Source organism: Lepisosteus platostomus, chromosome 26 (genome assembly GCF_059453375.1).
Source record: "Lepisosteus platostomus isolate fLepPlt1 chromosome 26, fLepPlt1.hap1, whole genome shotgun sequence".
In the NCBI taxonomy this organism is placed as follows: domain Eukaryota; kingdom Metazoa; phylum Chordata; class Actinopteri; order Semionotiformes; family Lepisosteidae; genus Lepisosteus; species Lepisosteus platostomus.
This window is the reverse complement of record NC_142636.1, coordinates 8,835,931-8,861,442: the sequence shown is the minus strand read 5'-3', so window position 1 is coordinate 8,861,442 and position 25,512 is coordinate 8,835,931. Positions and strand designations below refer to the sequence as shown.

The 25,512-nt window shown below is 49.1% G+C and overlaps 1 protein-coding gene and 1 long non-coding RNA gene across 11 annotated transcripts in view; both read left to right on the top strand.

Moving 5' to 3' along the window:
• LOC148639971 (uncharacterized) overlaps positions 1–201 on the top strand; it is a 42,080-nt gene extending 41,879 nt beyond the window's left edge. For both annotated transcript variants that reach the window (XR_015930621.1, XR_015930620.1), the window contains one exon: positions 50–201. This is a non-coding gene — a long non-coding RNA (uncharacterized LOC148639971). The remainder of the gene's footprint in view (positions 1–49) is intronic.
• Positions 202–655: 454 nt separating this feature from the next.
• On the top strand, positions 656–24,359 carry lingo4b (leucine rich repeat and Ig domain containing 4b). 9 transcript variants are annotated; one of them, XM_088620316.1, is made up of 6 exons: positions 656–786; positions 2,577–3,273; positions 3,628–3,755; positions 13,382–16,805; positions 18,381–18,499; positions 19,545–24,359. In XM_088620316.1, the coding sequence occupies exons 5-6, from the start codon at positions 18,392–18,394 to the stop codon at positions 21,393–21,395; spliced, it is 1,959 nt and encodes a 652-aa protein (XP_088476442.1). In that variant the 5' UTR covers positions 656–786; positions 2,577–3,273; positions 3,628–3,755; positions 13,382–16,805; positions 18,381–18,391; the 3' UTR covers positions 21,396–24,359. The 9 variants fall into 9 exon arrangements, with proteins under 9 accessions (XP_088476442.1, XP_088476444.1, XP_088476443.1 ...); XM_088620317.1 differs by having other exon boundaries at positions 662–792; XM_088620318.1 differs by lacking the exon at positions 2,577–3,273.
• The last annotated feature ends 1,153 nt before the right edge of the window (positions 24,360–25,512 follow it).

Here is a 25,512-nt window from a genome sequence, read left to right as displayed (position 1 = left end):
CTATGTGTCTTTTCCTCTCGTGGGTGTGTCTGTGTGTGTGTGGCCTGAGATGGACTGGTGTCCCGTCCAGGGTGTACCCTGCCTTGTGCCCGTTGCTTGCTGGGAAAGGCTCTGGCTGCCCTAAGACCGTAGGAGAAAAAGGATGGAGGCACTACAGGGGTTACTGCACCAGTCAGAAAACACAGGAAAAAAGGTGAGAATTGTGATGCTAAAAGATGAGTCTTGGAAAAGTAATTTGTGTGAATTCCATGCATGTGATAGTTCTATAAGTAAGTTTATTTCTCCTTCCGTAAACTTTACCTCAGAAAAATAGGTTGTTTGCTATCTGAGCGACTCTCGTGCTGATTGTAGGTCACATACTGTACATAATGTAAATGGTTGACACAGCATAGTGCAGTTATGGATTCAGATTTTATTTAAATTGGAGTGAGCTGTCTGGTTTTTAAAATGGGCATTCTAGGATTCTTTTAAAATCCTCTGGATGGGATTTGGGAGTCAGTGAACCTCTAGGACCTATATAAACCATACAAGTTCAATATTCTGTCTGGCTTGCAGCCCTTTGTAAGTTAAGATCACGCCTGAATCATTACAACCTTTTACAGGCACAGTTTAGCCAGGCGTCCTTTCTGCTTTTTGAATTTGAACTTGATTTTTCAGGCACACTAGTCATCATGGGAGCAGTCTGGAGCTTCACTCTTCAGTCACAGTCTCTCAACAGGCTGATGTATCTGGAGTCACTGAGCTGTCACATGCCGGGAGATCTCTGAGGCCGCTTGTCTCAGCAGGGTGAGGGTTAGTCACCGCCGATGGAAGTCAGCGAGCATGTGGCTGCATCTCATACTGTACCAGCCTAGTCCTTATATAGAGAACTAGGCCAGCTGCCAGCCAGAAACTGGTAAAAATAACAGAGAACATGATGTCATGTTTCTCGTGGAGCCCAGGTGAATCAGGGAGCAAAATGCCTGGTCAAGTTGTCTCTCTAGTTTTTTTTTTTCATGCTGTTTTTGTTCTCATGTCCAAAATACTAACAACCCCCCGGTCAGAAGGCCAGGCAAGGCTTGTCTGGACTGGAGGAGGCCGGAGACAGATGTTTGTCATCCCCCTTGTCCTGGACTATCCCCCAAACCTCAGCCCACCTGGACATAACCGAATGGCACAGTTCTGCACAATCACACCCCTGTTCTCACCACAGCCTCAGCTGAAGGACATGCACTGGAGACATGTGAGCTAGCAGGATTAGGCTTGCTTTTCAGATCCTCAGGTAACACATGTCTATGCCCTGTCACATGACTGGACTTAACACAGACAGATCTAATAATGAAAGGTGTATCTTATAATATATACTGTATATACAGGTGTCTGAACAGTGTAAAGCAAAGCAGAGGACTAACTGGAAGTGCACTTGAAATCAAGAACAGCAAGCACTTCTTTACACAAATTTAATTACTTGGTTAATTAACATGAATGATCCGCATAATACATGTAGGTCATGTATTCTGTAATACAGGTAATAGGACAGACAAAGGCAGCTATAGGGTGGTGAACCTTTTGTCTGGAGTTTGCTCGCTCATCCTGTGTTTTTCTGCTTAGTGCTTCTGGGATAGTCTCTGGGGCGTCAAGAAACGAGCAGCTTTCCGATAAGGGACGTCTACAGTCAGACTGCTGCTGTGTGTGCAGTGACGAAGGCTGACCAGAGGGTGGCACTGTTGCATCTGGAGCAAAGCTCCTGGATCGCTCCAGTCCCGTGAATTTTAGAAGTCACTCATTTCTTTGGTTCAGGAGCACCTGTATGTCATACAGCCCCCGAGGAAAACAACAGCAATAAGATTCCTGAACCGAACAATCAATTACATTTCTTATTTTAACCCAACACCCATTCAAGTGATCGCAATCAAATTGTCCGCTGTCTTTAGAAGTGATTGACAGGTGATCAATAAAACCCCCTGGATTTTGAGACCTGCTCCCGAACCCAGAGCTGGAGACCCTTGATCTCGGCCCGAAAACACAAGCCAGCCCCCCACAAAGGGGGTCCGCGAGGACCGTGGAGGCTGCTGTTCTGTTGGCTGTAGTTTCTCTCAGGTTCTGTCCATACTTTGGGAATTTTAAGGTCTCAAAAGGCTTTTTTTAGAACATCGCGGTCAGAACTCAAAACAAGCTATAAACTCAATTCGGCATGAAGTCGCACTGCTCTAATTAAGGCCTGGAGAAGATCCTGTTTTTCTTGGATCAAGAGCACAAAAAAAGCAGGACAATTGCGTCCTAAATATTCCGTATGCCAGGATGCAGAGATTTTTTTTTCTTATTTGGAAAATGTTGGGGTTTTTTTGTGTGCAGCATGACCCAATTTGTTCACACAGTCTGTATTTTAAGCAAAAAGCCGCCGTTTAGAAGTCAAGAGAAGAAACCGCACACTGAAACAAATGTGACATGAGCGGAATGAAAAATGGAGATGAAACAAATGTAAAATCCCTCATTTCACTTTGTGGTGGAACTGCAGGAAAAAAAAAGCTATTTGTGAACATATATGCTGATCTGTTGTTTTAATTAGAAATCATCTTTTATTTTTTTTATTAAAGATCCTACTGACTTGGATTTGCCAGTTGAAGGAGAGGACACAGAGGTTCTGCTCACCTGCCTGACCCTGCCTGCCCGCACATAATAATAATAATAATAATAATAATAATAGCTTACACTTATATAGCGCTTTTCTGGACACTCCACTCAAAGTGCTTTACAGGTAATGGGGATCCCCTCCACCACCACCAGGGTGCAGCCCCACCTGGATGATGCGCCAGTCCTCTCCCCACACAGCAGCTCTCAGTGGGGAGGAGAGCAGAGTGATGGAGCCAGTTCAGAGATTATTAGGAGGTCATGATTGGTAAAGGCCAGGGGGGAATTTGGCCAGGACACCAGGGTAACACCCCTATTTTTTTTTAGAAATGCCCTGGGATTTTTAATGACCACAGAGAGTCAGGACCTCGGTTTTACATCTCATCCGAAGGACGGTGCCTGTTTACAGTATAGTGTCCCCGTCACTATACTGGGGCATAAGGACCCACACAGACCGCAGGGTGAGTGCCCCCTACTGGCCCACTAACTTTTCTTCCAGCAGCAGCCTTAGTTTTCCCCAGGAGGTCTCCCATTCAGGTACCGACCAGGCTCACACCTGCTGAGCTCCGGTGGGCTGCCAGCTGGGAGCTACAGGGTGGTGGAGGACACCAAACCTCAGAGAGGATCTGCCAGGAATCTGCCCCAGGCTCGAGCCTGCAACATGTGAGCACACAAGGCTCGGTCTGCACTCTGTGCCAGTTCAACTCTCGGGTTCTTGGGGAGCTCTGTGCCAGTACTGAGGGGATGCAGGAGGTAGCAGGTTATATGAAACTGTGTTTCGAACCGACGACTTGCCAAGGATGGAGTGGAGGAGAACTGTGAGCCCCAGACGGATAGCAGAGGCTGGCTATCAACAACCTGGCCAGAGAAGGGTCCTTATCCCCTCATCCGCCTTAAGAAACATGTCTCACACAAATGGGGCTAAACGAGTTCTTTACATGAGCTGCAGAAAACATATATTCTGTTCCTTTGATCATTGATGCACTGTTAAACTTTCAGGTGTGTGCTGGTTTGTAGTCTCTCCAGGTGAGCCCTGAGGGGTGGCAGACGATGAGCAGCCTCTACTGCAGCGGTGAAGAGAGCTGTTCGGTATCTGTAGTGTCGTGCGATCTCCTTCACCACAGAAGACATTTCTGCTGCGAGAGGTGGGTTCATTCTTCCCAGCGGGCTTGTTGGGCACAGGCTCAAATCCGTGTCTTGACAGCAGAAAGGATGTTGTCGTTTACCTCCCTTGTTTTAATTACATTAAAACCTTAATGGTGGAGCCCAGCCATCAAGAAGAAGGTCGGAGGAAAGAAGCTGCTGGGCTCTAAGCCATGAAGCAGTTAGGAAGAAGTAGGTCTGCTGGAATGAAGTCAGCTCCTTCTGGAGCTCTGTCAGTGCTGTAGGGGCTGTAAGTGTTGTTGGTACTGTAGGGGCTGTAGGGGCTGTAATTGTTGTTGGTACTGTAGGGGCTGTAGGGGCTGTAAGTGTTGTAGGGCCTGCTGGAGCTGTTGGGGCTGTAAGTGTTGTTGGTGTTGTAGAGGCTGTAGGGAGTGTAAGTGTTGTAGGGCCTGCTGGAGCTGTTGGGGCTGTAAGTGTTGTTGGTGTTGTAGAGGCTGTAAGTGTTGTTGGGGCTGCAGAGGCTGTAAGTGTTGTTGGTGTTGTAGGGGCTGTAAGTGTTGTAGGGGCTGTAAGTGTTGTTGGGGCTGTAGAGGCTGTAGGGGCTGTAAGTGTTGTTGGGGCTGTAGGGGCTGTAAGTGTTGTTGGGGCTGTAAGTGTTGTTGGTGTTGTAGGGGCTGTAAGTGTTGTTGGTGCTGTAGAGGCTGTTGGTGTTGTAGGGGCTGTAAGTGTTGTTGGTGCTGTAGAGGCTGTTGGTGTTGTAGGGGCTGTAAGTGTTGTTGGTGCTGTAGAGGCTGTTGGTGTTGTAGGGGCTGTAAGTGTTGTTGGTGCTGTAGAGGCTGTTGGTGTTGTAGGGGCTGTAAGTGTTGTAGGGGCTGTAAGTGTTGTTGGTGTTGAAGGGGCTGTAAGTGTTGTAGGGGCTGTAAGTGTTGTTGGTGTTGAAGGGGCTGTAAGTGTTGTTGGTGTTGTAGGGGCTGTAAGTGTTGTTGGTGCTGTAGAGGCTGTTGGGGCTGTAAGTGTTGTTGGTGCTGTAGAGGCTGTAGGAGCTGTAAGTGTTGTTGGTGTTGAAGGGGCTGTAAGTTTTGGTGCTGTTGAGGCTGTTGGTGCTGTTGGTGTTGTAGGGGCTGTAAGTGCTGTTGGTGTTGTAGGGGCTGTAGGTGCTGACAAGTATCAGTTAATAATTTCCCGTAGTTATTCACAGGCATGTAAGTGATACAATTTGAAGGTGTTCTGTTTCAAATGCTTGTAATACCTGTTTTGTTCCCTCTTGACATGACTTGTCAGTACTCAGCCATGCGTTACCTTGTGTAATTGTCCAATGCTTCCTGCCTCTCGTCTTAACACACCCCTGTCTCCGCTGGACGTTGTCTCACCTGAGCTCTGAGTCACGAGGGCTAATGGAAGCTTTTAAGTAATGTTTAGACTTTTTGTTGACCTGTTGCTGCACTCTTCTCTCTGTTTCTCAAATACTCCAACTTCTGGAGAATTGTTTCCAGCCACTCTGCCAGGAAGAAATTGAAGCTGCCTCTTCTCAGTTTTCTTATGAGGAGTTTGCTTGCTTATTTCTTAACAGGTGAGCAGTTTATAATGAGCAGGTGGGAGTGACCGTGTATCACTCACTCCCCCATTGAAAGTGTCTTTTTTTCCTTCTGCAGAGGTCTGCTTCTTTCTTGTAGAGAAGAATACTTGTACTTGAACAAGTGGCAGGCGATAGGTACTGGATTAATATGATTCATTTAAAGGAGCAGCACAAAGGAACTAAGCCTCTTTAGTCTTGAACAGGGGGGGGGGGTTAATAGTGATTTAAAATCCCATCCAACCTTCCAACAGCTGAAAGCACATTTAAAAAGATCGCTCCAATAGGAAAATGATATTAATTAGCCTGCGCTTAAAAGCTCCACTGGAGTAAAAAGCTGATTAAGGGGTTTGGCAGTAGAGTTGGCGGTATAGACTTGTGATCAAGATTTACCCCTTTGTCCTACCCCTGTCCCATTCTTCCACCCACTTCGTAGAACTGCCTTGTCCAGAACAGGATGGCGGGCCAGCCGGAGCCCTGCCCCTGTCCAAATCAATTTATTTAGTTTTGGAGCATCGCTTGGCTCCTTTCAAAGTTAAAATACCGTCCACTCCAAGTAAGTACAAATAAATCCAAATTTCTTTTTTCTTTAAACTCACTGGGCTCAATGCCATTGAAACTCTTTAGGCCTGCAACATCCTCGCTGTTTTGTCCTGTTCTAATGACACACACGGTCTTGCCAGAACTGTTCTCCCAACAGCACTAATGGGCTCTGAACCCAGGGTGCCTGTGTGCACTCAGATGAATTAGTTTCAACAGTCTCTCTCCCTCTCTTATTTTCCAAGAGGAAGTGAGTTTTACGCCGCCTGACTGTTGAATGTGAGGAAGCAGAAAGCTGTTCTCTATCAAATCTGTACTGCGGTACAGTTTGTGCTCCCAGTTCACAAAATGGCAGCACAGAGGTCTCAAAATACGGAAATCTCTCGAAAATGTTTAGATACTTCTGCGCTACTGCAGGTTCAGGCAGCTGCCTGCTTTGATTTAAGATTAGCTCAGAAATCAGGGAACAAAAGAGCAATTTGTAAGCAAGGTAATGGGAAATAAAGGTTTGTATATTATTATAAAGCCATGTTGTTCCTGGTGACGATAAATAAAGACCACGTTTGATCTGGCATCACTCTTCGCAGGCTGAGAAGCAAAAGAAAAATATTTTCTTCAAAGAGTAAATGTTTTTTTTTTTAAACCAAAGAAAAATAAACAAAAAATGAACATTTTTCTTTTCCCTAGGACTGAATAGGTAAAGATATGTCCTCGGAACAGGACGGGCTGTGGGACAGACCACAAAAAAAAACTGCGAGTACAAGCAAACCAGCTCTGTAGAGCGACGAGCCGTTTCCCCTCCTGACCCCCACTGTTCTATCGCCACCACTCAACCCTCATCTTGGTTTCCGAGATGCGTTGAGGGCTTGATCGCGGTACTTGATAACCAGCCCTGTCTTAGCTGAGCTCACTGTTTTTTTTTTAAAATCGGGATCGGGAGAAAAAAAAAAGCATATTTTAGTTCCACATTTGGAGAAAGTTGCTTGTCGGGCCTGTCCGTGTCCCGTGTCTACCTGAGGGCGGCGCCGCTTCAGCCAAGCCGGTGATTTCACAGTGTGATCAGCCCTACCCCCGCCGCGACACGGATCGCCGGGAGCGGGGAACCCTTTCAACGGACCCCGTGTCTCCCTGGATATAATAATAATAATAATAATAATAATAATAAAGAAGGGAGGGGGCTCCACCGTCTTCAGGGAAGTGAAACGCGAGACCGGTGTCCGCCTTCGCTCGGCCGGTTCACCCCGGATTGGCCAACAGGACTGGACTCACTGAGCTTAAACAATCACCTGACGCGCCGTCTGCCGCTCTCCTGCATCAGCTGAAAGACATCGCCCCCCCCGCTAATCTTCCCCAGGGGGAGCGTGTGCGGGGCAACGGGGTGACCGGTAGCGCCTCATTCTGTAAGAAGAGGAGACGGTCCTGCCGTGACGGCTGAGTGTGTTCAGTACACCTGCGGCTGGGGATCGCGCGCAAACCCAGTGTTCGCCTGAACACCGGAGGCTGCTGGACACCTGTTGTGTCTGCTCCGTCCTCATGTGCAGATCTGCAGGTGGGGGGGTGTGTAGGATACAGCACGGACAACCCCCTACGCGCGGCTGCTGTTCTTGGCTGCGGGGGTGTCGTCCGTCGTTTATTTCAACCCCCCCGGCGGTTCCCCTCCAAGCTTTTAATTTCGCCTCCAGCTGCCGTTTCCCTTAAATCCCTCCGTTTGGCTGACCCGTCCATAACTACCCATCATCCCTTTTTTAAATAAATAAAGCTGCCCCCCCGTCCTCCACACGCACAACGGATCGGTTGTCCTGGCGGCCTGCCCAGTGTTGTGGTTATTAAAAAAGAAATGAAACCCCACAGCACTCAGTGGGTTTCACTCCCAGCTCCTTCCGTGCGCTCCGGCTGCAAACGGGCTGTCTGACAGCTGTACTCTCTCTCTTTCTCACACTCCGCCACGCTCTCGCTCTCTCTCTCTCTCTTAATTCCCGGGAGCGGGGAGAGAGTCCACGACTCGTGGGCCGCCCCCCCCTCTCTAACGGAGAGTACGCAGCTGGACTGGAAGGAGGTTTTCCAAACGCGGGACAGGCTCGGCCAGGGACCGTCCAGCCCGGTTCTTCCACGGAAAGCGCCCCGGCATGAGCGCCTGATCGGGACCGCGGGTGTCGGGTGTGTTACCGCGGAGTCGAGGGAGGGGGGTGTGTGGTTCAAGCGCGGGTGGGAGCACTTTCTGGTCACTCCGTTCTCCTCCTCCTCCTTACAGCGCGCCTCACCCTCGCGTCCAGCCCCCGCCCCCAGAGCCACACGCCGAAACCCCGGGTGTCGCCGCGATGTAGACCGGGGCACCGCGGGGGATGGCGGAGCGCCGGGGAAGGGATTAGTTTGTGTGTGGGTTTTGTTTTTTGTTGTTTTCCGCCTGATTGGAGAAAAGCGAGTGAACAATGAGGACCTTTCGCTTTCCAGTCTGAAGTTGAGCCGGGCACAGGTAAGTTATTGATCGATCCCCCCCCCAGAAGAAAAGCAGGTGTCTTTTTTTCCCCCGCTGTCCCTCGTAGCAACATAACCCAGATTTCGTGCGAGCACAGGCGCTCTTATGTCGTAGGGGACCGTAGTCCTCTCTGGAGCAGTTTGTAGTATTTAATGATACTGATGCTGGGAAAAAAAAACGACTGAACATGTTAAATCGGTTTTTAATCTAGAACCGTGCAGAAGTGGATTATTTAAATCACGAATAAATTAAAAATCATATTGATGACAGTAGGCCTAAGGTTGAGGCTTCAAATACCCGTTTAAAAACTTTAAGATTGACAGGCTGTGTTTTCTTAACCCTAACCCTAAGTTAGACAGTTAGACAGGAATTTCTGTCGAAATGAGATACATGCTTGTTGTTTTGCACATCGTGATAAATCTAGAACTTTGCCGCGTGATTAAACCGCGTAACCAAGTTGATCATTTTTAATGGCCAGGCGTCCGGAACACGATCCTCGTTGAAAGATGTCTGCGTTGGTCGATAATGTCAGTGTAAATCGAACACCGCTCACGAACATTTGACAGATCAGGAGACGTCGCCTACAGTACCTTTGGTTCACTGCGACTAAGCTGAATTAATCACGCCAAGCGCTTCTGTCGTTGCCCCGCTTGTAAAAGGTTTTATGAATCCGTGTGACCTTTCCAAACATTTTATTTCTCAACGCCAACACGACGTAACGACAGGGACTGGGTATTTTCTCATTCCGCAGGGTTAGTGCTGGAGCAGGACACGTTCACAGCTGGCCTGCTGTAAAAGCCCAACGGAAGGGAAGACATTTGATTGATGATAAGGCCGGAATGCGTTGTTTAGCGTTATTTCTGTCCTTAGAATTACCCGAGGCACTGTAAAACGTCTTGTGATATTTAAACCGATTAAGCACTGTTGCTTGGGACTAACGTGGCCGATCGATGAAAATTCGCTGTTCATAAATTGAAGGTGACATGAACATGACATGACATGAGTTATTCTTAAACATATTTGGCCATTTAAAGACAAAAGTACCTTTATCAACACTTATTATTACTCAAACGATTTCCAAGAAATGTAACCTTACCCGACTCCGTGTAACAGTGCTTGCATGCTTAGATAACTCTGAATAGGCTAAAGCAACAGATCACATATCTAGAGCACTTGTGTTCCGTGGACAAGAGTATTTCACCTCCCTTCTGCGGCTTGAACTGTAGTACCCTGCGCTCTCTTACCTCTCAGCGTAAATTGCGAATTCAGAGCACAAGGAAGGTTATCGAAGATGACGAGATCATTAAGCCTGTTTAGCAGATCATTGATTTTTAGACTAATCCAGTCATTGCTCGGAAGTGCTCGGTTTAAAGGGAGTGTCTGGGTAGATTGAAATCTCACCGCTCCGACCTTAGATCTGTATTCCACTGCACGCCAGAAATCATTAAGGTTAGAAACAAGAGGGGGCCATCTTGTCCACGTTTCTGGTTTGGCGGATGTGCAGAACCACTGGTTCCCCATTCCTACCATCCTTTGTGTAAAGAAAGTAGCTCCTGTTCTTCAGTCCTCAACGCACCCCCCTGTTTCAGACTTGGCTCTTGCTTGTGTTGATCCTGAAAAAAAAGTGTTGTTTCTACTTTATCAGCTTTGTTGTACAATGGCTTCGTTTATTCAAAAATCCTGCAAAGGGAATGGAATATTTTGGACTACGTGTATTAAGCACCCTCATAGTTTCCTCTGTTGAAGACTAATCAGTAAGGTCCTTTAGTCTGTCAGTGGTTATGTGTTTACCAAACGCTTCCTCTTGAGTTCATAGCTTATAAAATCAGGATATCGCTTGGCCAGTCAGTCTCTCCTTCGCTGGTAGTCCAGGGACTTTGTAGGAATGGTTTTATCACCACTCTCTGAATGACATCAACCATTGAGAATTCTCTGATCCTTATTAAACTTGTGGGAATGAGTGGGGGTAGCATTTACAAAGCCATTAGCATCCTGTGAGGTACAACCATGAAATACTTCCCCCCAACTATTTCCTGTTTTTGTGGCTGGCTGTTTTTGGTGGAGTACTGAGCTAATACAGCATGCAACAATCCAAGTAAGGAAAATGACATACCTATATGTATACAATAATGGGAATTATGCAGAACGTATAATGATTATGTTCTTTAATTGCTGGATATGCAGTGAGGGTCAGTTTTGAAGTAATTCTTTCCTTCAGTTGTTGTGTTCTTTCCTGGAATTCCTTTCAGCGCCTGCAATTGGAGAAGTCGCCAGTCTGATTTCACGATTGTACCAGAAGCCTGTTTTATGGTTATCTCATTAGAGAAAATTGAAAGATTAAGATGTTTGAGTCGTCCTTGTTGGTCATGAAGCTCAAGCTGGTGTTGAATAAAAACCCTGTACTTCTGGAAGGCTTGCTTGCAACGGTCACTTCTGCTGCCCCTGTTCGTGTTCATATTCATGTATATACTTCCCGTACATACACACAAAGTAGGTCTGTAGATTAACATGTCTAGGATTTCAGATTAGGCTTAAAAGATTGTTTCTCTCCCCCTAATGTTTCTTCAATAAGAGGATGTTCCATTTCGGACTGCAGTGCAGCACAATCCTTTCAGGATTCTGAATAATTGAAGCAAGACCCCCTGGTAATCTCTTTTGTTAAAGACTTCAGAGATTCTGTCTTGAGTGTCCCGCAGGACAGGAAAAGGACTTTTCAGATCTGTCCTTTTGTATGTGTTGGGAATTGTATCCACCATGGAAGGGCAGCAGCTACCTGTGTGATACATCTGCACCTGCACTCTCGCTACACAGTAAACTGTGTGGAAAGGTGAGAAATTACCACACTGGTTAAATTGAGGGGGGGTATTTTAGAAGGCTAGATTAGATCTAGTTATATTCATTTAGCCAGGACACTGGAGTTCACACCCCCTGTTCTTACAAATAATGATAATAATAGCCAATACTGCAGCACCGCGTCTATCACTTACAGATAATTAAGGGCAAAGCAAGGGGCATGATTAATTTGAAACACAGTTACATGCTGTTTGGCTTTAATACTGTTGCAAACTATTCATCAGTGTTGTGCTATTTTCCATTCTGAAGAGAAATCAACAGTTCCTATTTTAATAATTTAAGTAGTGCTAACATGTAGTGGTAGAATAAATCCTATATTCTGCACACTACAGTTTTACGCAATGCACTCAGGAGATGGTTATGGAATACTATCTCCTAGTAGTATATTATTAAATACTGTTTCATTTTTGGTGGCTTAATATAGCATCCCTACTGCAAGCATTTAAAACTTTACTGTATCTTGCTCTTAAAACTCATTAGCAAGCAGCGCTGATTAGTGCACCACCTACACTCTGTGCTGGTTAAATCAATTCATCCTTCCATTTTTTTTAACCAGTTCATCCAATTCAGGCGCACGGGGCGGGTGGAGCCTATCCCGACAAACTTCGGGCGCAAAGCGGGGTACACTCTGGATGGGCCAGTTCATATCGGGGCAAACAGAGAAACAAACGCACGCATGCATGCACGCACGCACGCACACACAAGGGCCAGTTTTCCCTGCAGCCAATTAACCTGCCAGTATGTTTTTTGGACAGTGGGAGGAAACCGGAGCAGCCAGGGGAAACCCACGTGAACACGGGGGAGAACATGCAAACTCCACACAGACAGCAACCCCAATCCAGGGCCCCAGCCCCGCTAGGCAGCAATGCTCACCCCTGCGCCACCCTGCCCCCTCTTTACGTGAATATCGATTCAGATTACAGCCCCCACCAGCAACTCACACATGTTCTCTCTCTGGTTTTGTTCCACGTCCACGTCACTAGGCCAGCACTTTACTGAGACTCCTCTGTCTTTTAGTGAGTGCCAGGTGATATTCCTCCGGGCCAGTGACTCTGTGCCCGACAGCAGTTAGTCGGGCACCACACTAGTGCGTAATGGCAGGGGCGCAGTCTTGGCAGCACATGACTGTGCCCGTCTGCTCAGCCTCAATCGGGCCAATCGGGACAGCTGGGGGCCGTGCACACAGGGAGCTGCTGGGAATTGGAGATCTAAGGCAGCCTGATCTGAGGGTCTGGCGTTCTGCCACCGTTGAGTAACGAGCTGACTAGGCAGGCTTACCCCCTTGGCACTGGAGAGGGAGGAGAGGGAACAGAGTAAACAGGACACCACCATGCAGCTGTTTCATGCGTGCTGCTGCACTGAGCTCTCAGAGTGCAAGACGTCCATGCGCCGCATCTGTTTGCTCAGTTGTAATTCAATACTAATGAAACTACAGTTCCCTTAATTCTGCAGAAGACTGTGCAAGATACTTTCCCAGAGTCGGTCAGTTGTGATGTAGATGGGTCTTCGTAAGGAGAGGAAGGTCCCATCTCTCTCTTCCTGCTGAATGGGCTGTCGTTTTGCAAAGCGCGTGAGCAAATGTGGACTTCCTTTACGTGACTGGTCGAGCCCCGTCACGCAACGCCGTCTTGTTCGGTCTGCCTTCTCTTTTACCGTTTTTTTTTATTGGTTTTACTGCATTCCTGGCCCGTCGGTCCCAGGGATTTATTAATCTCCTCGGTCTCCCAGCGCGCGGCGGCTCTGCGGCCCTGCAGCTGGGGAAAAAAAACAGAAAGCAATCTGCCGATGAGGTCTGAGTGGGGCCTGTGACAGTGACCCACTTCTGCAGGTCTCTGGGAAACGGGGCCGGGTGACAACAGCGGCAGCCGGGTGGAGACGGGGGGTGGTGGGGTGGAGACAGGGGGCTGAGTGAATGTTGCCTTATTCTCACAGGGAAGTCTCGAAACACGGATGACCATCCCTGCGCTTTGTAGCAGGAGAGCGATCTGAGAACAGCATAATGTAGCGTCATGCAGTTTTCATCAGTTGAGCAGGACTCAGCAGAATGCTCCTCTTGTAAAGAGGGTGTATTGTGACTCTGATTATTGTGCAAATTACGTGGATAAGAAACGTATAAACACAGCTACAAACAGGACGAGGCCATTTGACTCAATTAGCTCCTTTGGTAGCTGCTAGCTAATTGATCTGAGAATCTCATTCGGCTGCTTTTTTTCCCCCCAAAACAGAACTTGACAGTTTCAGGACAGACGGGATCAGTCAGGAGATCAACAGAAAACCAGTGCCAGGAGAATGCCCGTCCATCCCTGCCCACAAGCTATAACTGTGCCAGCAGTGCGATGCTGATACACACGCAGCATTTCAGTTCCTACCAGAGCTTCTTGTCCGACCCAGGATTGTGAAAGGGTATAATTTATCAAGCCTGATGCCTTGTTAATTCCTCCATTCCTGTATTCCTACTGTGATTCCTTTGTAATAATCAGTTGTTATCTCTGCATATTTTTTTTTTATTTTAGATATTCATGAGCTGTACCAGCCAAAGCATTGTTAATGGGCTTCAGAGCATGGTGTTGCATTGATTTCCTTCCCTCTGGCTCCTCAAGCATTGCTAGTGACTGATCTAGCCTATGCATCTGACAAAGGGTCCTAATATTTTGGGCAGAGAGTATTGTTAACACCACAACTGACAGCTGTCAGAAGACCATGGAAAAGTGATTTGTTAAATGATTGATCGGAACCAGATCATCAAGAGGCAGGACGCTATAGGCCATTTTTGGTGGCCATTTTGAGTCTCCCCCCCACCACACACACACACACACACACACACACACACACACACACACACACACACACACACACACACAGTAATACCGTCAAGTGCACAAAAATAACTGGAACACAAGGGCACTGTTCTGCAGATCACCGCTTGGTTTTAAAACCTAATTGGTTGGCGGCGGAGTTTCCCGTTGGTCTATAATTAGTGCCTGTGGGGCGCCGGAGCTGGGGGTGGGGGGACCCAGATTTGCACCGACCCCAACACAGCAAAGGAGCAGAGACTGAGAGAACCCCTCTTCCCCACTGGCCTGCGTCCGGCCAGATCAGGGGGGAAACCCACACTGAGCGTGTGTGTGGGGGGGTGCAGTCTGCACTGGGGGCGCAAACCCCTATCTCTCCCTCCCCATTCACTAGAATCTTGAAAAGGGGAGGGTGCCTCTTGGAGGGCTAGGACAGAAAAGCCCGCAAACAACTGAGGTTTGCTCCTAACAAGTGGACTTTCACCTTTATATAGTGAACAGATATGAAGTGAGTATATGGACACAGTGTGCTCATACGTACATTTTCCCCATCATTTCATAGAACTCTACTGTGCTTTTAGCACAGTGCCCTTGTTGCCTTACTGCATTTCACTCTCATTTTACCGCGGTACCTACCCCACAAGAAAGTTTTTAGATTTTCAGCTTGTAGGGTTTGGAATGGATACCTGGAAAATTTAGGAGAAGTCCAAATGCAACAGCCTGGCTCGCGCTATGCTCCTACCTATTTCCAGCAGTGGAAATCCCAAGGATCTGGGACTCACGGTATTCCTACACGCTTCGGTCAGCGCCTTTCACATCAGCTTAGTGTCCCCCTCGACGCCACGGCCAACCCAGCCTGCTGAACCATTGGAAAGCAAAACAAAAAAAAAACAACCAAAAACGCAGGGCTGCCTTCCGCGGGAGCCCGATCTAAATTAAAACCCAGCCTAGATGCCGAGACCGGAGATCGCGTCTACCCGGGCCGTCAACAACGCCGGTACTTCCCGCGTAGCGACAGCGCTTTCGGAGCCCAACGCGACTCCCCCGCCGAGAGCTCTTCCTCGGCACACCTGCTCGGTCTCGTCCCCGGCCGAGATGGATCTCGTTTACTCGGGCGAGAAGCGCAAAGTAAATATGGCGCTGGGACGCACCGCGATACTGCTTCCACGTTCCTCTTGGTGCGGAAGACGTGGCCGGGAGTAGAAACTGACCACCAAGGTCTTCTTGAGAGGGCTTTTAGATCACAAGATTCCGCGCGTCCGTTTTTCTACCTCCGACTTGGTCATTTTGTTGCCTCCGAACCCCGCGAGAAGGGACTGGGTCAGCTGTGCTGTTGGATAATACATTAAGTTTCCTACTGGGACGATCACCATGGCTGTGTACTGTAGGTACTGTAGGTGTTTCGGAATTGGGGTGATTCCTTCCCGTTCTCGTGGAAAGACAATTAGGAAAAAACCCAACCGACCCCAAACATCGTTATTTAGGCGTGGAAATGAACCTGGTTGTTAAAAAAGTAGAACTTTTCACAAAACCAATAAATAAAACAACCTTGCAGAATCTCCCCCTGGGCCATTCCGCTAAATCGCCCAGTAAGTATCCAAGATGATTGAATTGTACTGCTGAGGACTCTGTAAATAATACTGGGAAACTTTTGTCTGCCATAACATAAGATATTTGGATGATTTTCAATGACTTACTTAGATTCTGGAAGTGCATGCAAATCGACACTAAACCATTCAATTTAGTGTTCCTGCACCTTGTAGGCCATTTTTTTTAATGCGCAAAGGGAATGACTGAAGCCTAGAGTGCTTGCTGGGGGGAGTTTGCATGTTCTTCCCATTTCCCAGTGGGTTTCCCCCAGATTCTTCAGTTTCATCTGCTGTCTACAGACGGGGCGTGGGTGCATGTGTTCTCTCTGGCACGAGCTGGCATAGCATACCAGGGTGGTGTTTCTGCCAGCGTCCCGTGCTTCTGGGTTACAAGTGGAAACTACATGGCGATACAGTTCAAGCAGAGAATAAGAAGCGTTTCTTTACGCAGAGGGCTGTGGGAGTATGGAGCTAGTTGCACAGCCTTGTTGTTGAATTCCCTTATTTTCCTACATAAGACTTGAGAGGGCCTGCATGCTTGGAGCAGGCTCATCACTCTCTCTGACAGATTACTAATTACGCCAGGCAGCTTGCTCTCTGTTTGCACGTGGTTAGGGGCTAGGAACCCTGGGTACATGACTCTTAAGTTCTCATACATTTCTGAGTTACCAGATACTGAACTAAGATCATAACCCCCCCAGTTAGGAACGATCTTTTAGAAGGAAAAATTGGATCATCCCTTGACTGCTTAAAGAAATATTAAAGTGGTTGAAATAAAGTTGGGAGACTGCTGGAGGGCACAGGTGTGTGTTCAGGCCGGATCTGAACGAGGGGAGTCTCTGTATGTAACTGGCTTTAACGCTGGTAGTTGCATAATGGACGAGTATGTCTAATTGACCTTCCTCTGATGGGAAGGAGGTTAAAAAAGCACATGGTGGGGGTAATTCAGGGTAGGGAGGGGACAGCCCAAGAATCCGAAACATCCTCTCTCCTGGAGTATAATTAGAGTTTCCAGCTCTGCTAATCTGCCAAGGGACATCTCAAGCTCCAGGACGCACGCCCCCCCAGTCGGAGCTGCTGTGCAGGGGCAAGAGAACTGCAGTCGCTCTCGGGTGTCAGCCGGGGGCGCTGATCCAGAGAGACAGCGGGTGTCAGCAGGTGAAGGAAGCGATCGGGACACCGGCTGGGGGGCTGGGGGACAAACTGCCCCTGCGATTCCTTCCCACCGGAGCTTGGAATGAGAGCTATGGGGAACAGGCAGCACTGAGGTATGCTATCTCGGTCTGAAAGGTGGGGGTGGGGGGGGGCAGAAATGGCCAAAACTACCTACCCAGCCCCCTTCCCGGAGAGCCCCTGCCCCACTGGTCTAATACAGGTCACCTGTCTGGTAAAGGCAGGGGACGCCAGTGGGGGAGTGATTAATTAAGTACGCCAGGATCTTGTGTAATTAAGGGAGAGCTCATCCGGGACAGCCGAGGCGCGTGCCGATCCTGGCTCCAGAAGATCTCCAGCTGAATTCCGTGTCTCCCGCATGACTGAGCGCGATCACACTGTTCCAAGCCTTTAGAAATTGATGATGAGATGGTGGGAGATTCCTGGCCTGGGGGACTGTATTTTTTTGTTGTTTTCGGGCTGCCGGGAATGGAAAAGGAATGATACGACAATACTGAATTGCCTGCATGTCTTCTGGCTCTAACTGGCTTTTGGTTTCAAGCAGAAGGTGTCCAAAAGGATAGCCCTTAAAGAGGTGGCCGGTGCTCTGAGCCAGGGGCAGGGGGTATGGAGAGCCACAGTGTATAGTCTTTATAGGTCAGAAGATCTGATCATGTTAATTTTGCCTAGTTGGGCAATAGATCAACAAGATCACTGGGGGTCCCCAGCACTAGGGATGGACACCAGTCGATTGAATGAGTTGTTACTGTCATTTACAGCCTCCCCAACTGTGGTTCCTGTACTACTGTGGTACTTCGTCACGTCGTTCTTTGTGGTTTCTCATCTGATGCTACTCCCTGCTGGTTAACTTAAAAAAAAAAACGATACTGTGGGAGAAGCCTCTTAAGCTGATTTGAGGGACTGTGAAGGGGAAGCTGATTACTGTCGGTCTGTGCTCTCAGACTCATTAAGGAGATGTTTGTGCAGTGCTCATTTTCCTCCAGCTCTGGGAGCTGTTACTAGAGCTGTAGGTGAAAACTGGAGGTAACACAGGTTTGAAAAATGTTTGGGCGATGTTGGTTGGGCAATCCTGTCCACTTGGACCAGTCATTTCTTGGAAGAATTTAGCCATCCAGTCCTATAACATTCCCACCTCTTCTAGAAACCCAACACTCTTTGTGTAAAGAATTGTATCTTCAGGCCTAAATGCAGTTCAGCTCTGAAATCTCCGCTGGTATCTTTGGGTTCTTGTATTTCTGGTGAACTAGTTTGCTGGATTGTGGCAAATTAAGTAGGAATTTGAACAGAAATTCATAAAACGTAAAGCATTCAGTAATAAGGTCACAAATAATGTACCTAATGTCTAGTAACAATGTAACATGAGCACAATCTCCTATTGCAATAAGTCAGAATCATTGTTGCCTTTAATATTTATCATTAATATTTGGTGCAGAGTGATTTTAGTTCTTCACTTTCCTGCTCTGCAATGGCTTCATAGTACCTGCAGTAGACATGGAACAATCGTTTATTATTAACTGCACAATCAATGAAAGCCTTTGCAGGGAAATAAAGCAAAGTTATTAAATCTTTCATTCAGAATGTGTTAGAGAGACAGGGGTACAATATTGTTGGCAGTGTTGATCAATCACATTGTGCTGATCTGTCTCTTTGCTTCTTGGTTTTGCCCCCAGGCAGTTTTTGGATGGTATGCTATTGGGTGAAGGAGAGAGGACACCGAAGGACTGGAATCTGGACATATCCCAATCGGAACTCCGCTGGTAATGAGAATCTGCAGTCAAACGGTGTATCGGTGAGTCACTCCACTGAAAATAATTAATCTGCAGTGCCCATAAAGCCCTGTGCCAAGTCTGGAGTTCAGCCTTCCAGCACCATCATCAGTACACAGGGCATTTGCCCTCCAGAGGGGTGTATATGCTAGAATTTGTTTACCAGAGCAAAGCTCTTGGTGAATTGCCTTGTGCTGACCAATCCCAGTAGGTTTCTCGGCTAATGCAACGGCTACCTTTTAATGAAAACAACCTGACAGGCTTTGCACGGGAGAAACCTAATGAACGTGGACAAAGAAGAGAGCTTCCATCCCTTCACGATTTCAGGAACTCCCCTGGCAGGAGCAGGGAAAGCAACTTGGCAGGAGGATTTTGCGGCACTGGTTATAAAACTGACAGCGTGGCGCCGCAGTCCCCCCCCACCAGCCGTTGTCGTTTACCAACCTACCCAGTGTGAAATGATCACGGGCAAGAGGAGGGTGTTGAGTCCGGCGTGCTTGCTGGGATTTTTGTAGTTGAGTGGTACCTGTATGTTGGCTATCTCATCCAGGATTTTGTTTTGAAGGATCCTGGGGGAGTTGTGCATTGTAATATGACAGGACAGCTGGTTCTAGATGTGAAAAACTCTTTGGGCAGAGGGCTGCCTTTGGGATGTCTCCCCTCTGGCGTCCTGGCGGTTTTGTGATTTTTGCTGTGGCTCGACGTGGGGGGCGTGTTCAGTGTGGAGGCGGAGCCCTGGATTAAGGGTGACGTGCTGCCTTAGCAACCACAGCTGTCCTGGCTAATTAACTATGAGCCTCAGCTGTGGGGCCCTTTCAGACACACTGAGCACCTCCCCGGAGGGAGGGGCAGGACCCCGCAAGGGGAGGACCTTCCAGCGACAGCCCCGGAGGGGGCTGTGTCACGAGCAGAAAGCCGTCGTATTTCTTCTTTTTATTTTCTCCTCTTCCGCCGTGTATCCCCCTACCGGGACAGGTTCTGTTCCTGTTCTGGTCCTGCCCTCCATTTCTTCCAGGCTGGACCCCGGCTTTTTCCTTTTGGGTTTTCACACCGGTTCCTTCCCTGCAGGCAGGAGACAACATGTTCCTGGGCGCGGGGCTCCGCTGGGCAGTTTGGCTCCTCTCCCTCCTGGCAGGGCTCGGCACCCGCGCCTCCGACACCCCCTGGGCCTGCCCCGCCAAGTGCGACTGCCACCCGGACCTGCGGGAGGTGAACTGCTCCAGCAGGCGCCTGACCGCCGTGCCCCCGGGCTTCTCCGCGGACGCCCAGCGCCTGGACCTGGCCGGGAACCGCCTCAAGACCCTGGGCAAGGGCCAGTTCGCGGGCCTCCCGCAGCTGCGTGAGCTGGAGCTGAGCGAGAACAGCATCTCCCTGATCGAGATGGAGGCCTTCCAGGGCCTGCGGAGCCTGCAGACCCTCCAGCTGCGCAACAACCGGCTGAAGATCCTCCTGGTGGGGGTGTTCTCCGGCCTGCCCAGCCTCCACCTCCTGGACATCAGCGAGAACGAGATCCTGGTGTTCCTGGACTACACCTTCCGGGAGCTGGCCAGCCTCCGGCGGCTGGTGGCCGGCGAAAACGACCTGGTGTTCATCTCGCACCGGGCCTTCTCGGGCCTGCAGAGCCTGCAGGAGCTCCACCTGGACCGCTGCAACCTGACGGCCGTCCCCACCGAGGCCCTGTCCCAGCTCCAGAGCCTGTCCCTGCTCCGCCTGCGGCGGCTCAACATCAGCGTCCTGCCCAGCCACTCCTTCCGCAGGCTGTCCCGCCTGCGCACGCTGGAGGTGGCGCACTGCCCCCTGCTGGAGGCCGTGGACAACAACAGCCTGTTCGGGCTGAACCTCACCTCCCTGACCATTGCCGACTGCAACCTCACCTCCGTCCCCTACGCCGCCATCCGCCACCTGGTGTACCTCCGCTTCCTGGACCTGTCCTACAACCCCATCTCGGTGGTCCGGGCCAACCTGCTGGGGGACCTGCTGCGGCTCCAGGAGTTCCACCTGGCCGGGGGCAGCCTGATCCGGATCGAGCCGGGGGCCTTCCGCGGGCTCTCCAGCTTCCGCCTGCTCAACGTCTCCTCCAACCGCCTGCCCACGCTGGAGGAGGGGGTCTTCCACTCCGTGGGCTTCCTCAAGACCCTGCGGCTGGACGGCAACCCGCTGGCGTGCGACTGCCGCCTGCTGTGGCTCGTGCGGCGGCGCCGGCTGCTGGGCTTCGACGGCCGCCAGCCCTCCTGCGCGGCGCCGGAGAGGGTGCAGGGCCGCCAGTTCCGCGACTTCTCCGAGACCGTGCTGCCGGGCCTCTTCACCTGCCGCCAGGCCCGCATCCTGGACCGCAAGCCCCAGGAGGTCCGGGTGGAGGAGGGCACCACGGTGCTGTTCTTCTGCAAGGCCGACGGGGACCCCCCGCCTGCTGTCGCCTGGCTGACCCCGCGCCAGACCCGGCTGTCGCCCGCCGGCAGGATCCGCGTGCTGGCCAACGGGACGCTGGAGGTGCGCTACGCCCAGGCGCAGGACAGCGGCACCTACCTGTGCGTGGCCAGCAACGCGGCGGGCAGCGACAACCTCTCGGTGAGCCTGCAGGTGCGGGGCTTCGCTGCCGGCGCCCGCAACCGCACCGCGCCCTTCTTCCCCGGGGGCTGGACGGTCCAGCCCGAGACCCCCGCCTCGCCCAACGCCTCCTCCCAGGACCCCCGGCCCTTCCCCTTCGACGCCAAGACGCTCGTCATCGCCACCACCATGGGCTTCCTGTCCTTCCTCAGCTCCGTGGTCATCTGCTTCGTCTTCATGTTCTTCTGGAGCCGGGGCAAGGGGCAGATCAAGCACACCGCCACCATCGACTTCGTGCCCCGCAATTCAGTGGGGGGGGGCGGGGGCGGGGACGGGGCCGACGGGGGGCGGTTCACGATGAAACTCATCTGAGCGCGCGCGGGGGGGGGGACGGGGACGGAGAGGGGAGACTGTTTGCGCGGGACCGGAAGTGCGCGCGGGCCAACCGCCCCTCCCTTCCCGCCCTCTTCCGGCAGGAAGAGAGAGCCGCGCGCTCGCGATCTTGCTGTCCAAGGCGAGAGCTGCCGAGGCGATTTCTCGCTGCGGGGGAGAAGGGAGCACACAGTGTGGAGTAATGTCGTTGTCTCCGGATCTGGATGGATGGGACTGGGAGGAAGATCATGCTCACACTTTCTCAGGGGGTGAACATCTCCTCCCGTCAGCCGGAGGTGTTAAAAACGAGGGGGCAAATGAACTAGCTGGGTTCTACGCAACGATGAAAGGATTTTCTTTCTTTCCATTTTCCCCGAGAAAATAAAAAGTAATGCTTGTGAAACCTAAACTACGGAGCCCTTAAGGGGACATCGTGTAACAGTTATGATGGTGCGAAAAAAAGTGAACTTTGTAAAGAAATGGGTCAGTACTGATGCGAGAGCTGGTAATATTTGTTTACATGAGGACGCAGTGTCTGCCCGGATCGGCAGGCGTTTCATTTATACAGTTTTGTGTTCTCCAAGGAAGGAAAAACCAGTACAATAACCGAAAACGCGGAGCTCAGACATCCAAAACTGCCATCTTGTACAGTCTTGCTATTGTCGCAGGCGGGTTAAAAAAAAATCACACTTTGCGGGACGTCATTACCTTCGTGCGGACCGCAGTGGTGCGCGTGCGAGATGGAGCCCGGATATGATTATTTTTTTTAATCTAAACGTCATCTTTGCCAGGAATCGCGATTATTTTAATGTATTAACTTTGTGTTTCGTTCTTGAAATCTGGTTTAGATACCAGATCTTTTATTCCACCCCGAACAGTCAATTAAACAATTTACCCAGCTGTTTCCTAAATTCCACATGAACTTTTTTTTAAAATGGTACAATTACCCACCGAAACAAATGGAGCCTAATTAGATGTACTACGGTTATCCAGTTAATTAGACTACAGGTGCGCCGGAGAGTTGTAATTCAATGAAATAGGAGACCCAGAGCAATCCAGGTACTGAGCTTCAGACTCCCGATTAAAAAAACAACAACTTTATTTTCTGATGTTAAAGACTAAAAAGCTCTTGCCCACAAACAATGGAAATGTAACTTTCTCCAGATTGATTTTTCACAGATTAGCATTTTGACCCTTCAGCCCTAAAACGAGCTCAGATTATGCAGGATGTCCCATTTATAGTTGATGTATTTGTGTAATGAAACAAAATTTGTTGAACCTCATATTAAATTACGGTGCATTGAATTAAAAACACGCAAGGTTTTTTTTTTCTGCTCACATTACAGGTCTACTTCTTATAAACGACATGTCTTAAATAATGTCCATAACCACCTGTCATTAACAGTGTTTTGAAAGTTGTCATCTTCCGATTTAACAAGGATCAAACGACGGTTTTCTACACTTTTCAAACCCTGCATTTTCACATTTCCAGGCTTGCTCGGATATGTTAACCAGCAACGTAGGCTATAAAAGGGACGTCCAGTAGTTAAAATAAATCTGAGTTCTTCTATAACCATGTACTGTGTCATTCTAACTATCCAATGATTCACAGACGTTTGTAACTTGGCTGTTACCCATGCAACTAATCAATCAGAGAGTGGTATTAATATATAGCGCCTTGCACTCCAGAGCATTCTCAAAGTGCCACAGGGCCAGAAAGGAGAGACATGCTGATGTTCTGTGGGTAAAGTGCCCTGCTCACTCATTTACTATACAATCAAATAATAAAATAAAAATCAGTTCTTTCCCCTGGCCTGCTTTGCCCCCATGGAACTGCAGCAGCTGTAACTATTCAAAAAAGGCTAAAAAAAAACAAACTTCAAGGACTAAAATATTTCATTCCGATGTTAAAAAGGACCCACCCATCAGTTTAAAAAAATGAAAATACTATGCTTACACTGGTAGCAGATCTCGTTGCATAGAAGGCACCTTGACCGTAATTTAAATGGGGCTACACAAACAGTGACCCCACCAGTCCACTCCGCTACACAAGCGTGCAGCTTAATACCCAGTTGAGAGTTAGCAGGAAGATTATAGCAATAAGGGTGATGGGGTGGCGCAGTGGGCCGCATTGCTGACTCGCAGTGCTGGGGCCCTGGGTTCAGTTCCTGGGCTGCTGTCTGTGTGGAGTTTACATGTGCTCCCCGTGTTCACGTAGGTTTCCGCCAGTCTGTCTCCCCTGCAGTGGACTGGCGTCCCGCCCAGGGTCTATCCTGCCTTGTGCCCATTGTGTCCGCAACCCTGAATTGGAATAAGTGGGTGGAAAATGGGATTGCTAAAGCAATCGAAGAACAGTTTGTATCAAGATATTGGACGGGCTTGAAGGGGGAACAGCCCTGATTTCAGTGACGAATGTAGTTGCAAAAGCTCTTGTTTCATGTGCTTCTCTTAACTTCTAACTTACTTTAAAAAGTACTCAAGCCACCATGTTACCATCTATGCACTGGCTTCATCACTCTGCTCTCCTCCACACTGAGAGCTGGTGTGTGGGGAGAGTACTGGCGCATCATCCAGGTGGGGCTGCACACTGGTGGTGGTGGAGGGGATCCCATTACCTGTAAAGCGCTTTGAGTGGAGTGTCCAGAAAAGCGCTATATAAGTGTAAGCAATTATTTATTATTATTATTATTATTAAATGATCATTTAACAATTACATCTTTTGTAATGCTTCCTCTTCAGAAAAGTTTCTGAAGTGAAGTTTTTTATCATGCAACCAGCAGGCTCTGCCTATAACCTGTTTTTAATCATTTGATTTAGTCCATGTACACAGAAATTACATTCTTTTGCTTCTCTGTGAAATGTAAATAAGAGAAATGCTCTTTTTTCTCACTTCTTTTTGCTACCACAATTGTGAAAGACAATCTTTTTTTTTGCATTTTAAACGATTAAAAGCCTATATTTAAACTTGTGCTCCCTGTGTTCTGTGTCTGATCGTCCAGACTTTGTATAGTCCTCCAAGTTTCTTTTGTGAATGAGGTATTTTATCCCCAAAACAAAAGGTTCAGAACCTTCCCATCTGAAATGAGTTCTCCAGGTGTTCATTTTATAAGGGTTAATATTTACAGGAAGGTTTCAAAGCTCTGGCGTGCATGCAGATCGCCAACACAGGTTCTGGAGAGCTCCAATCCAGATAGCCTGATCCATCTCCCCAAATCATGTTTTTAACGTCTCAACACTTGGGACGATCAAGCAAGCAACTTAATTAAGGAAACTGAAATGTCAGTAAGTGACAAGCACTCAGGCTTTCCTTCCAAACGATCTCTAAATTACTTAATTAACCTCATCGCCTGCCAGTGGCTCACAATTAAGACGATCAGATGATTTAGACGCCGCTGATTGAATGGAGAGCTAGTCGAGTGAACTAGGACCGCGTTTCCCGTTCCTCGTGCTGATTTTCCCTCCCCAGAGTCGTGTTGGCTGCACTAACGTGTCTCTCAGGTCGCGGCCTGTGCCGGTATGGGCTGGCGGTCCGGCCGTCAGCGCTCCCGGTAACCACGGATAAGCGGCTCTGATCACAGGTGGAAAAGATTATTGAGAAGGGTGAGCGCATGCGCAATGCACGGGCTCATATGCTTCTGGGAGAATTTGCATGTTTCTCCCCGTGTTCGTGCGGGTTTTTCTCTCATAGTCCAAAGATATCCTGGTAGGTACATTGGCTTCTCTGTAGGTGGGCCCTACTGTGAGTGTGTGTGTTGCCCTGAGATGGACTGGCGTCCCGGTCAGGGTGTGTCCTTCCTTCAACCCGTTGCCTGCTGGGATAGGCTCCGGGTCCCCTGTGACCCTGAAACGGATTTAATGTTGAGAAAGGGGATGGCTCTTTTCTGCTCTTTCCATGTTCTCGAGAAGCCGAAGTTCTTAAGACGCCTATAAAACCCACGGGACAGCTTTCCTCGAGCTCCGGAGTCGGGCACGTTCATCATTTTAAGGCGTGATAAATTATTGGTCGCAGAATGAACAGAGAAACGACGCGCGAATCTAATTCCGTGTTTGCAGTAATGGGCGCTGTTTAATTCTTTTTTTTTTAAAGGGACAGCGAAAAAGCCACTCTTCACAGGTG

Excerpts from the sequence above, each read along its gene's own strand:
- lingo4b (XM_088620318.1), top strand. The coding sequence starts at position 18,392 with ATGGTATGCTATTGGGTGAAGGAGAGAGGACACCGAAGGACTGGAATC. Across the intron at positions 18,500-19,544 it reads TGCAGTCAAACGGTGTATCG|GCAGGAGACAACATGTTCCT; the intron begins GTGAGTCACTCC and ends CCTTCCCTGCAG.